Raw genomic sequence first — 13,295 nt, 5'->3', positions numbered from 1 at the left:
GCATGATTACTTCATAGGTGATATTGTGTACTTCCTATTACATCATGTTAGCGGGTACACATTGTCTGCATGCACTTATTTTGAAGACCCCTCTCCAAATCGTGTCAACACCCATCAATGTACCCATATTCCACGTTAAAAAAATTCAGATGTAACTTTTTAAAACAGCTTTTAAAATGATTTAATAATAATTTTTAATTTAGTTCAGAATAAATCTTTCATTTTATTCCTGGAACTTAAAATTGATTATGTTTATATAACTATATGAGATGGTTTTCAGTTGATTGGTTAATATCATCTAATTTTTGTATATTTTTTCCTTATTATGAAGAATTTTTAACATAGACAAAGGTGGGCTAGCTCCCCTTCCACTTATCCCTTCTTGTATTATCAAAAATTGTTTTTAATGAGATATAATTCTTGTACCATAAAATTCACTTTTCCAAGTGTACAATTCAGTGGTTTTTAATATATTAACAAAGTTGTACAACCAATACCAGTCAATGATTTTTAATATATTCACAGAGTTATACAATCATCACAAGCCTCTCTTGTTTTTAATAAATGTATTTATTGGCTGTGTTGGGTCTTTTTGTTGTGCATGAGGTTTCTCCAGTTGTGGCGAATGGGGGCTTCTCTTCACTGCAGTGCTCGGGCTCCTCATTGTGGTGGCTTCTTTTGTTGCGGGGCACAGGTTCTAGGTGCGTGGACTTCAGTAGTTGTGGCACATGGGCTCTATAGTTGTGGCTTGCAGGCTTAGTAGCTCTTCCTGGACCAGGGATTGAATCCACGTCCCCTGCACTGGCAGGCAGTTTCTTAACTACTGCTCCACCAGGGAAGTCCCACAAATCCCTTTTTAATCTATAGATTTTTTCCCCCTCCAAATCTCTTTTTCCTTTGTAATTTTTTTGAAGAAATTTGCTTATTTATCCTGTAGAATATCTATAGTCTGGATTTTGCTTTTTGCATCTCCATAGCATTTTTTAATGTTCCTCTGTCCTCCATATTTCCTACAAATTGGTGGTTAGATATAGACCACTGATGGGATTCAGGTTCAATTTTTTTCTATAAGACTACTTCATAGTCATGTTTACGTTATAGAAGCATATGTCTCAACTTCCTTTTTGTGATTAGCAGCACTGGTTATTGCTAAACGGGTGGATCTCTGAATTCATTAGAGGTTACAAAATGGTGGTAGTCTATCACTCAACACTTATTACCTGGAATACTCCTATAAAAAGAAAATTTTCTTCATCTACTATTTGGTTACTCAATGGTACAGTTTCCTCATAAAAATTAACATTGATTAATTTTAATTTTCATGTTTTAGAGTCATAGACTTTTTTTTTCAGGTCTCAAACATTTTCATAAGCAGTGCTTTCTAATGCTTCATGGGTAAAATATCTGCCCACAGGGGCTGAAAGTAGCAAATTAAGGAGGCGGGACCAGTGGGACATGAAATTTGCCCCAAGAGGATAAGCATCCTCAGCTCCAGCAGATTTTCTTTTTTCTTTGCATCACATAAGTTTCTCCTATATGAAGCGTCACGCAAAAAAAAAAAAAAAAAAAAAAAAAAAGCCACCAGATCTAAGAATCTTAAAAAGTTTTGTTTCCCTTGAAAAATTAATATGGTTTCCCCTTACGATTCACAAACATCAGTGAACAATCTATTTTCCCACTTTGCACTGCACCCCGTAAGTTCAAAGCCACATTTTCTGTTTAATTTTGGAACAATAGGAATTCCTTATTTGTACATCTACATTTTTCTTTGATCTTGATACTCCGTCTCTGTTTCTGTCTTCCAGCTGATTCAAATTTTCTATGAGCAAAAAGGAGTTTGAACAAAAATATTTACATGGCCATCAGCCATCTATGAAAGAACCTTTTTCTTGGTACTCTAATTCACTGCTGGGTGTGATTTTAAAAATCTTTCTAACGTAATAAGCCTGAAATGGTTTCTCAGTGGGGTCTTAATTTGTATTTTATGATTACTGGTGAGCTTGAACATCTTCCCACGTTTGTTAACCAGGTTTAAAACTGTTTGCTTGGAACGTGGCTTATATTGAAATTAGGGAGGTGTTCCTCCATTCGACTGAGAGACAAGACAAATGAAACCTCATTCTTACAGTTAAGCTTTGACTCCTCCCCTGTTTTTTCCCCTCGAAGAGAGCTCTTTGTGTTGTCTGGGAAAGGGAGCTCAGCCCGTAAAGCTGGGAGGACACCGTATTGCCTCAAAACGTGTATTATGTGCGCGTCCTGTCCCTGAACCCAGACACGCCTGGAGTCAGGTGTAGCCTCTCTCACTCGGCCTTCGATTGGCCCGCCTGATCCCGCAGGAATCACCGGGCTTGCTTAGCGCGGTGGATGCGAGTGATGAGTGGCTGCTTCTGCCTTTCTGTCCCCCTACTTTTTTTTTTCTTTTCTTTTTTTTTAGCCATAGCTATGGTTACCACGTCTCTCCCCGCCTCTCTCCACCTACCAAGAAGACGACTGGCCATTGGCTGTCTGTCACCAAGTCAGTCAGTCATTGGCCGTTGGTGAGACCGGGCGCTCCCCCTTCCCCTGCCTCCCGGGTCTCTTGAGGAGCCCAGGAAGGAGGCTCCGCTAGTGCCGCCGGGCCACGGGCTGCCGCCACCGGGCTGCGGCAGTCGGTAGCGGGTCATGTCGGCCGCCCAGGGCTGGGACAGGAACCGTCGGAGGGGAGGAGGCGCCGCAGGCGGTGGCGGCGGCGGCGGCGGCGGAGGTAGCGGGGCCAGCGGGGGCAGTGGGGGCAGCGGGGGTCGGGGGACCGGCCAGCTCAACCGCTTCGTGCAACTCTCCGGGCGGCCGCACCTGCCAGGTGAGTCGTGGGGCTCGGTCCTGACAGCTCGCGGGAGCGGCAGGAAGGTGACTGCTACCTCTTCTTTTCTCCCTGCCTTTCTTTTTCTTGGAAGGAGGAAAGGCAGGCCCCACGCATAGCAGAGCGACCGGGGCTTAGGGAAAAGGAAAGGTGTGTTTGAGGTCAGGGAGGGAACAGGAGCACAGCATGAAAAAAAGGTGTTCTTGCTCTGTTGACTGCTCTGTGCTGAGAGTTGTGTTTTCAAAGGAGAGGCCGCTGTCTCATTGACATTCCCAGATGTTGCGCTTACTCGGTTCGCAGTCTCGTCCTCTTCCGCAGTTTGATCTTGTAAAAGAAAGACTGGCGCCTAGCTGTAGGAAATTATTTTTAAGGAGAGAAGAGGGAAGAGCATCCCAAAGAGTGATTTTTGTAGAAAACCGCCTCGAGTGTGTAAGAGTTAGGCATTCTGAAACGAAAAAGGAGGAGGAAGTGGGTGGGAAACAGCACCAAGAGAATTGGGGAAAACTAGTTGCATTATTAATATTTTGGAATGTACAGAGACAGAATGGATAGTGTGTATGGATTTTAACGGGAGAAAATGAAGACCAAGAATGTACTTAGTGACAAAATTAGGCTGTGTCCACCATATGAAAACAGCTGATTGAGAACTGGAAAAATGTACCCAGTGTGATTATTTCACGTTTTTGCCTACAATTTCCTATCCTTGTGTTCAGATGCCTTGAAAGATAGACAAATCAAATCAGCGTGTGTGTGCAGCAAATTTTAAAGAGCTACGTTTGTAAGTGAATATTTGGTATAGTAGAATGAAGGTGTACTGCCCAGAATGTCAAATATTATATTGGGCAAGCTTATTTTTACCATGAAGAGATCTATCAAGAATGTGTGTTAATCATTCACCATGTTTTTTGTGAATAAGATTGAAGTTGATTTTATCAGTGATACATGTATTTAGCTCATGAGTTATGAGAATATGAGGGTTTCTGAATTGTATTTATTACCGTGCCTTGTACATCTAAGTAGTCAAAAATCATTTGATTAATTTGAAGATAGAGGGAATTTTGCATATTCAATGGGACAGTCGCTTGTGTTTGTGATAAGGTTATTGATGTATGCTTGAAATGCACATTAATTCATTTATATGCGCCATTAAAATGAACAATGAAGCAGTTTTAGTCAAATATACACCAGGAGTTGAGTTTGAGATGATAGACTGCGTATTCTTAAAATTGCTAAATACGTGCTGTTTACCATGAAAAAGAAAAAAAGGAGAAATCTTTTTTTTGTACCTCAAATTAATAGCAAAAAATTTCATTTTTGTGTATTAACAGGTTAGAAGATAAATTTGTTACCAAAGACTGTAACCAGTTTGTCCTCTACTACTGCAATCTTGGGTCTTTGATCTGAGATTAATTATACCATAGGCTTCATGTAGGCATTCCCAGGCTCCAAGAAACTGGTTGATGCACTTCCTCACTGCCACCACCTGATGGCAGTGGAAGCCATGATTTCTGAAAAGGGGCTTAGGTGTGGAGCTATTTCTGCATTCTCTTAGCACAGGAGGCCAAGAAAAGCCATTTGTCCAGAGGTAAAGATAAATGTGTCTAAACTGTGAAAATTCATGCAGTGGGGCCATCAGCTCTTCTTTCTGCTCTCTTTTCTCATTGACTGGCACTTAATTCTTCCTTCCCCAAGTAGGAAGGCGCTGTCTTCTCTTTGCTCTTAGAATTAAGAACACCTGATATTTCAATACATACTTTGAAATTCTTTCACACCAGTTCTTTATTTTTCCAAGTATTGCATTTTAATCTTTATCTCTCTCCTTGATTGAAAGATTTTATTTTGAGATGTTTAAAAAGATTTTAGGTGATAGGGAGGGGTAGAAGTCTCTAGACCTGTTTTATGGCTGACCATGGAGGTTAAAAAATAATGTTTTTGTAGCTAACTTTCTCCCACCTTTGAATTCTAATCCCATTTTCCATTGTCCATGCTTCTCTGCCAAGATTTTCAGATACTGGGCATTCGGAACCCTTTCTTACTTTTTTACACATCTACTCTCTGTCTAGCCCCTAATGAAACAAAACAAAACAAAACAAAACAAAATCAAAACACTGGTCTTGGAGTATTCTCTCTTTCAGTGATAGCATCTTTATCCCCGCAGTTATACAGACCTGAAACTTGGACATCCTCCTTCCTCTCCCTTGCATTTCAGGTGTAATCAATCACCAAGTCCTATTTATTTTATTTGTGCTATAACTCCAGTCCATGCTGCCATCATCCCTAATTTAGGTCTCCTGCACTAGCTTTCTAAGCAGTCTTCTAGCTTCTACTCTTGCCTTCCAGTTTGTATAGCACACTAATCTTTTGCAAGTAGAAGTCTGTTCTCATCTCAGTTTACAGCCCTTTACTAGCTTTTCATTGCTCTTAAGATGAGGCAAAAATCTTTAACATGGCCTTAAAGCCACCACATGGTCTGGCCCCTCTGTAGCTCTCCAGATAACCCTACATCATGTTGTCTTGCTCTTTGATCTTTTTCCACCTCCTTAGATCATGCTGCTTTCTGCCACAGGGCCATTGTACTTGCTGTTCCATCATCCAGCAACCCTCTTACTCCTCATCCTGTTCTCTTTTTTAAAGTTGTTTTCCATTGGATCTCAGCATGATCACACTGTGTTTTTCAGGGAAGTCTTCTTTGACTTTCTATTTGTTCTCTTCTCCCTATACACACTTGTAGTCCCCTGTGGTTCTCCTTGGGCATATATTACCATTTGTGTGTGATTCCTTGATATGCATGATTTATTACTCATTATATATATACACACATACATCAGATATATATGTATATATATGTGTATACATACACACACATATATATTCTTAAATTCTAAATTAATACATTGGCATTATGTGTAAACAATTAAATTCTTGTGAATGTGATTGATTAGTGTGTTTCAAGTCCCTGTAGCCCCATTGACTCTGGACAAATGGATACAATCAATTTCTTAAACATAAAAATAGTGGACTAGACTCTGCATCCATGGTGGCAGCACAAATAATGTTTTGTGAAACCTTGTTTGAGCAGCTTCTTGCCTTTTTTCTGTCTCTAAAATACAATAGTGATTATGTGTTTGCCCCATAGGCCAAGAAATCCATAGCTTCTTAGTCCTGGATTTCTCCTAACTCATAATCTCTACATACGCAGTAAAGAACAGGGACAGTGCTCTCTGTAGAATAGGTATGCAGGCGTAGAGCTCAGGGGCAAGGAGATGGGGACAATGAACCCACATTACTACTGTGATTTAACTGTGTGAATTTGAGTAAATGCCATGTATTACTTGGGGAAACAGTTAAATGTTGCTAATGTAGGAATTTGAAAACTGACAAAGAGGAGGAAAAATATAACAATTGGTAAAGCTGGGTAAAAATACTACTGAAAATCTTAACTTAAAAATTGTCAATGTGATATATGTTCATGATATAAGATACAAATGGTACAAATGATAAAAGGCAAATTTTCTTTCTTCCTTTGACCCCAGCTAATTGGTTTCCTTCCCTAGACGCAACTAATTTTTTGTGTATCCTTTCCAGAAAGAGGGGTGTGTGTGTAGGAGGGGAGAAAAATGGTAGCATTTCTTTATTTGGATGGGCACTTAAAACATTTACAGTCTTACTAATACAAAGGATGGTACAATTAATATCCCTTTAGAATAAATTTCTAGAAGTACAATTGCTGGGTCACAGGATATGTGCTATTTAAATTTTGGTAGGTATTGTCAAATTGCTCTTCATAGATGTTGTACCAGTTTGTGTTTCACTATCAGTGTTGGAGTTCTGGCCTCCCATACCTTTGGTAACAGAGTGGATTATTAAACTTTTTTTTACATTGCCAATTTAAAAAAAGGTATATTTTTCTTCATCTTTTCAACAGGTATGAGAACCATGCAGCCATATTTGTTTCCTTTATCTATAACATCTGCTTATTGTTCTTATTCATCTGGCCATATTTTTTGTTCATTTTTCTATTGGGATATTTAATGTTGTTTATAGGAGCTCTGTTTTACGAAATTAATTCTTTGTCTTGGTTATGTGTTGCAGATATTTGTCACAGTTTCATTTAGCTTTTGACCTTGTTTATGGTACATTTTTTTCAGCAGAAATTAAACAATTTTTTGTAGTTGTAATTATTAATCATTTTTTTGATTTCAATTTTTTGTCATAAGAAAGGCCTTTATTTCAATATTATTTCTAATTAAAATTAAAATTTTTATGTTGTTTTCCTGGTAACTTTATAATTTATTTTTAAGTTAATTTATTCATACAAAATTTAAATTATGTGAAGTATTTAGGTAGGAATTTACTATTCTTATAGGAGGCTACCCAGTTATCACAGTACTGAAATATTATCTATAGGTATACTTAGTTCCTACATATAATTTGGCATTCTTACTGGACTTTTATTCTGTTTCATTGATCAGTTTACCTTCTTATACCTAGTGACCCCATTCTTTGATTATAGAACTGCTCATTCTACTTCTTGGAGTTTTCCTGAATGTTCTTTGCTTGTTCTGTGAAATTTAGAATGTTTATTGAGCTCCCCTCCCCCATCTTTTGGTATTTTTATTGATACTGTATTATATTTATAGATTGACTTAGAGATCATTGACGTCTTTTTGAGATTCAGTTTCCTGTTCAGTAACAGGGTGTACATTAATTTCTTGTTGTTCGTGTCCTTTTGTATCCTTCATAACTTTTTAAAACATAAATTTATTTATTTATTTATTTTATTGGCTGTGTTGGGTCTTTTTTGCTGTGCGCGGGCTTTCTTTTTAGTTGCGGTGAGTGGGGGCTACTCTTCGTTGTGTTGCACGGGCTCCTCATTGCCGTGGCTTCTCTTGTTGCAGAGCACGGGCTCTAGGCGCGTGGGCTTCAGTAGTTGCAGCACATGGGCTCAATAGTTGTGGCTCACAGGCTCTAAAGTGCAGGCTCAGTGGTTGTGGCGCACAGGCTTAGTTGCTCCGCGGCATGTGGGATCTTCCTGGAGCAGGGAGCGAACCCGTGTCCCCTGCATTGGCAGGCGGATTCTCAACCACTGCGCCACCTAGGAAGCCCCCTCATAACATTTTAAAGTTTTTCTCGTGTAGACCTTTCACATTTCTTTTATGTTTATTCCTTGTGTTTTATCTTTTTTGTTGCTATTATAAGTGGGGTTTCTATTGCTATTATATCTTTTATCTTGTTTGAATATGGTAATGCTATTAGTTTCTGAGTAGTAATTAATACCTGGCCACCTTTGGAATTCTAAGACTATCTGTAATGGTTTCCCACTTGTTTTTCTAGGGTTTTGCAGTTAAATAATTGTATCATTACCAAATAAAGATAATTTTATCTCCTCTTTTCCAGTTTTTATACTTATTTCTTTCTTTTGTCAAATTGATTTGGCTATACTTTACAAAAATATTAAACAATAAGATAATAGTGGATCTTAATCCTGACATCATGGTGAGTTTTTTAGTGCTTTCCTATTAAGATTATACCTGGCTTTAGGTTGAAGTGTACATATGTTAAAGTAGTCAGCTCTTACCATTTTATAAAGATTTTTTAAAATATGGAAGTAAAATTTCAGCCTCTATGGAAATTATGTAATTTTTCTCCTTTGGCTACTATTGTGGTGAATTGTACTAATAGATTTACTATTACTGGACCATCCTTGCTTTCCTGAATCAATTCACTTTGTTATTGTGTATTATTATTTTAAAAATGCTGCTGGGTTCTATTTGCTAAACTTTATTTAGAAATTTTGCATCATTCCTCTTAAGCTGAATTGCTTTGTAGTTTTATGTATTTTATCTTTGTTGAATTATGCCACTTTCATAAAAATAACTTCAAACTTTTCTTTCTTTTTCTGTGCCCCCCCCCCCCCCCCCCCCCCCCCCCCGGTTAAATGGCATTGAAGTTAAAGGTTTGGTCGAATTGCCTGTGAAATTATTTGGACCTTGAGTATTTTGGGGGGAGAATAGCTCTTTGACAATTATCTCTTTACTTCTATGATAATCCAACTGCTTATAGTTTATATCTTTGAAAGGAAGCTTTGCTAAATCATAGAAAATACCCCATTTCATCTAAGTTTTCAAAATTATTTGTGTGAAGTGAGCAAGATAGCCTTTTCTGATTTAAAAAAACATCCTGTGTTTGTGACTATGTAATCACTCTACTCACCATCACTTCTTGCTTTGTACAAATGAGGCCTTGCCCTTTCTTTTTCTTTGTTTAGAACCAGCAGCTCTTGTATTTAAAAAAAATTAGTTCTATTATTTTCTCTCTTATTTATTATTTTCTTCTTTCAGGTTTTAAATCCTTCCTTTAGCTTTCCTTGTGTTTATTTTGTGGTGGTTTTTCTGTCTTATGTTGGATGCTTAATGTTCTTTTCATTCTTTCTAAGTGTTTAAATTATGAGTTTTCTTCTGAATACTACTTGAGTAGTGTCTTGTAGGTTGTAGGCTTCTTGTAGTTATTTTCTAAATATTTTGCAGTTCAGTGTTTTATTTTTTTTCTTTGGCACAATAGTAATTAATCCTTTTAAACTTTAGCATTTCCATTTATGTGGTTTTAGTAGTTTTGTTGAGATATAATTCACATACTGTACAATTCAGCATTTAAAGTGTACAATTCAGTGGTTTTTAGTATATTCAGATTTGTGGAATTATTACCACAGTCAATTTTAGAACATTTTTATCACTTTAAGAAGAAACCGCATGTCCTTTAAGCTGTCAGTCACTTATCCTTCTGCTCCCATCCTCCCCCACCCACTATCCCAGCTCTAAGCAACCATAATCTTCTTTCTGTCTCTATAAATTTCCCTACTATTGACTTGCTTGTATTAATGGAATCATAGAGTCTTTTGTGACTGCCTTCTTTCACTTTCCATTCTGTTTTCAAAGTTTATTCATTTGATGCAAGTGTCAGTACTTCATTCCTTTTTCTGGTTAAATAACATTCCATTGTATGGATATACCACATTTTGTTTATCCATTGATGGACATAGAGATTGTTTTCACTTTTTGGCTATTATGAATAATGCTGCTGTAAACATTTATGTACAGATCTCTGTGTGGACATATGTTTTCATTTCTCTTAGCTATATACCTAGTTATAAAATTGTTGGGTCATTTAGTAACTATGCTGTACGTTTAATCATTTCAGGAACTGTCAAACTGTTTCCCAAAGTGGCTGGAATTTTACATTCCTACCAGCAATATAAGAGGGTTCCAATTTCTCCACATCCTTGCCAACACTTGTTGTTATCTGACTTTTTGATTTCAGTCATCCTAGTGGGTATGAAGTGGCATCTCATTATAGTTTTTTAAAAAATACATTTATTTATTTATTTTTTGGCTGTGTTGGGTCTTTGTTACTGCACAGGCTTTCTCTAGTTGTGGAAAGCAGGGGCTGCTCTTTGTTGTGATGCACATGCTTCTCATTGCAATGGCTTCTCTTGTTGTGGAGCACGGGCTCTAGGTGCATGGGCTTCAGTAGTTATGGCATATGGGCTCAATAGTTGTGGCTCACGGGACTCAGTAGCCCATGTGGTGCACAGGCTTAGTTGCTCTGCAGCATGTGGGATCTTTCCAGACCAGAACCCTTGACCTCTGCATTGGCAGGTGGATTCTTTTTTTTTTTTTTTTTTTTTTTAGTTTTTTCTTTTTATTCTCAAACTGATTGTTAATGAAAAGAACACGGAACAGTTAACAATGCAACTCAAATCTTTAGTCTTTTCTTTCCAACTCAAGCAATGAAATATGACACTCCTTTCATAATATTCCAGCCATCACATTCTCCCTTTTCTCTTTGGCTTCAGAGTCCTTTCCAAAGGAAACATGCTGGCTGCTGTTCTATATTACTCCTAATTTCCAGGTGAAAAAATGAGATAGATTAAGTGACATCTAAAAACACTGGGATTATATTTTTAAAAACAAGACAATAATTCAGATCTTCTTACTTTTATTCTCTTCTATATTACCATGACGAAATATTTATCAAAGTCCAAGAGATTACTAATATGCAATAATGGCCAATGACTACACATTAATGGAGCTATTCATAACAAACTCATCAGTGAAGTAACTGGAAAAGAAGTTTAAATATAAAGAGTCATTTTCACTGTTCTGTTTATACAGTATTGAAACAACCATAACATTCAAACACCCATAAAGTACAAAACTCTAAGTAATATTAAGTAATAATTGATAACTCTGAAATACTGCAGCATCCTGAAGTATGTTCCGAATGACCAAAAATGGATGAAATTTTGTTTGGTATAACTTCAGTTTTTTTTACACAGAACTATATATTTTAAAAAGCTGGTAATCCATGTAAAATATACACAAAACCCTGAACTGACTAGATTGTTCAATGAATAATACTCCACACTGCTTTGTTTTTATGGACAAATGAGCTTATAATTCAATGAAACCCATTTAAGAAGTTCTAATCTGTAGAATGACATGTTCAAATTGTTTGGTCCTATTAGTGTTATTAACAAAAACCTCCCATTCCTTTATAAGATGTTTAATTCCCCCGAATATCATCTTTAAAAGGCCTGACTTGATTGCTGTCAAAATAAACCACAGGTCAAGTGCAACCCTCCAGTCTCCAGACTATGGGCTCTTCATGAGTTTCAGTTCCGTGTAAGCCACACAGTGACCTTCCCATGAGTTTCTCATTGAAGATTTCAGTCTAACTTTAACACTTTCCACAAAGTATCCCTCCCTTCTCTAGGCTTTGGGTAGAATGTCAAATTAATCATGGCATGTGGTATTCCTTAACATAACCTGCCAAAATGTGATAATTTCCTTGGAAGAAAAGCGATGGGCTGCAGTCACGCGTCTGAGTTGACAAACATCCAAATGGATCCTATATAAAAAGAAAAGGTTGGTGTCTTCTGGAATATGAATGTCCACTTTTAATAAATTCAAACAGATCCCGACATAAACATCTTCAAACTTGAAGGGTTTTACATGACTCATCATTTCATAGATTCTTGGCACCAAATCTCTGGACATTATATAACCCAACCCACTGCAGTAGGGAGGAAACACCTTGAAGGGATACTCCTGGTATGAAATATGGGTTTTTTGGTAAAATCCTCTATAGGAATAATTATCAATTAGAGGATAACCTGTGAAAAACTTTTCTGAGTGGTTTAAATTTAAAAGATACTTCACTAAATTGCCAGTATTGATGAAGACATCAGTGTCCGTCTTCATGATATACCTGGCATTGGGACAAAACTCAGTTACCCACTTAAATGCCATAATTGTTTTCAAGGTCAGGTTATTGTATGTGTCTAAAAAATCTTGTTGTATTATGTCACCATAAAGGAGGTGTTCATCCTCTAAGGATAGTGCTAACATTTTGTCTTCCCTTTCAGCCTGTTGGCCTAATAAGAAAAATGTAAGAACCTCATATCCCCACCAAGACTTCTTTTCACCCCGAGTAACTCTAATGGCCTGCCTGGCTTTCACATCTGAGGGGTATGAGGTCACCAGGATGACAAGGAATGGGTTTTGATGAGAGCAGTTCGAATGCTCTCAAAGTGTGAAGTGGAAGTCTTGTCTGTAAATGGGCTCATACTCATAGAAGTACATACAGTTCACACGTTCTATCACATTGTGCTGGGGAAGACTGAGGTACCATATCACCAGGAAACTCAAAAGCGACAGCAGCAGGAGGCTCCACTTCAGGGATCTCAGCGACATCCTACCCGCAAGGGTGGTCAGGAGTGCCAGGGCCATTCACGGCAGCTCAGGAGCACATGAGCCTCGGGTTCTTCTTCTTGATTTATTTCTTCAATTGAAAGACCTTCAATTTCAATGGCTGAACATCCAGTAGCAAGTAGAAGTAAAAAGTAATGCTTGCAATTTCTACTGAAAAACAGAGACTCTCAGATTGGCTTAAAATTCTGCCATCTACTGCTTATAAGATACATGCCTGTAGAATTTCAGATGAGACTAAAGCACCAACTGAAGTTTTTTGTTTTCCGTATTCCATGTTTCATTAAAAGATTTGCTGTGAACTAATATCTGGCAGTTGATGATGCCATCCAGTGAAGGCCATGACTCTCCTGCTTGGAGGATCCTCAGGGCTTCTCATCCCCCGTGGGCTCCATTGTCAGCCTGCTGATCTTGGAGAGTCTCCTGGAGAGGCAGGAGGCACCTGAAGCTCACGCTGGGGACACAGACACTAGAGGCAGCTTTAGGAGTTCATCCTACACGCACAATGGTGGTGGCAAGCACCGGCAGGTGGATTCTTAACCACTGCTCCGCCAGGGAGGTCCCTCATTATCGTTTTTGATTTGCATTTCCCTGATGACTAATGATGTCAAGCATGTTTTCTTTTTCTTTTTCTTTTTCTTTTTTTCTTTTTCTTTTCTTTCCTCCTTCCCTTTTTTTGTTTGTTTGTT

General features: G+C 37.9%; 2 protein-coding genes across 3 annotated transcripts in view; one reads left to right on the top strand and one right to left on the bottom strand.

Moving 5' to 3' along the window:
* Positions 1-2,405: 2,405 nt before the first annotated feature.
* KLHDC10 (kelch domain containing 10) overlaps positions 2,406-13,295 on the top strand; it is a 56,645-nt gene continuing 45,755 nt past the window's right edge. Inside the window, exon 1 of one of the 2 annotated variants that reach the window (XM_057731450.1) lies at positions 2,406-2,839. In XM_057731450.1, coding sequence (XP_057587433.1) covers positions 2,662-2,839 — 178 coding nt within the window. In that variant the 5' untranslated portion in view covers positions 2,406-2,661. The remainder of the gene's footprint in view (positions 2,840-13,295) is intronic. The other variant, XM_057731451.1, reaches the window with a different exon arrangement.
* Positions 11,632-12,905, bottom strand: LOC130851093 (UDP-GalNAc:beta-1,3-N-acetylgalactosaminyltransferase 1-like). Its single transcript, XM_057730961.1, is given in 1 exon segment — positions 11,632-12,905. A coding segment is annotated over 1 exon segment (996 nt). The 5' UTR covers positions 12,628-12,905.

Source organism: Hippopotamus amphibius, chromosome 4 (assembly GCF_030028045.1).
Source record: "Hippopotamus amphibius kiboko isolate mHipAmp2 chromosome 4, mHipAmp2.hap2, whole genome shotgun sequence".
Lineage (NCBI taxonomy): Eukaryota > Metazoa > Chordata > Mammalia > Artiodactyla > Hippopotamidae > Hippopotamus > Hippopotamus amphibius.
The sequence above is the reverse complement of the archived record's forward strand: the minus strand, read 5'-3'. Positions and strand labels throughout refer to the sequence as shown.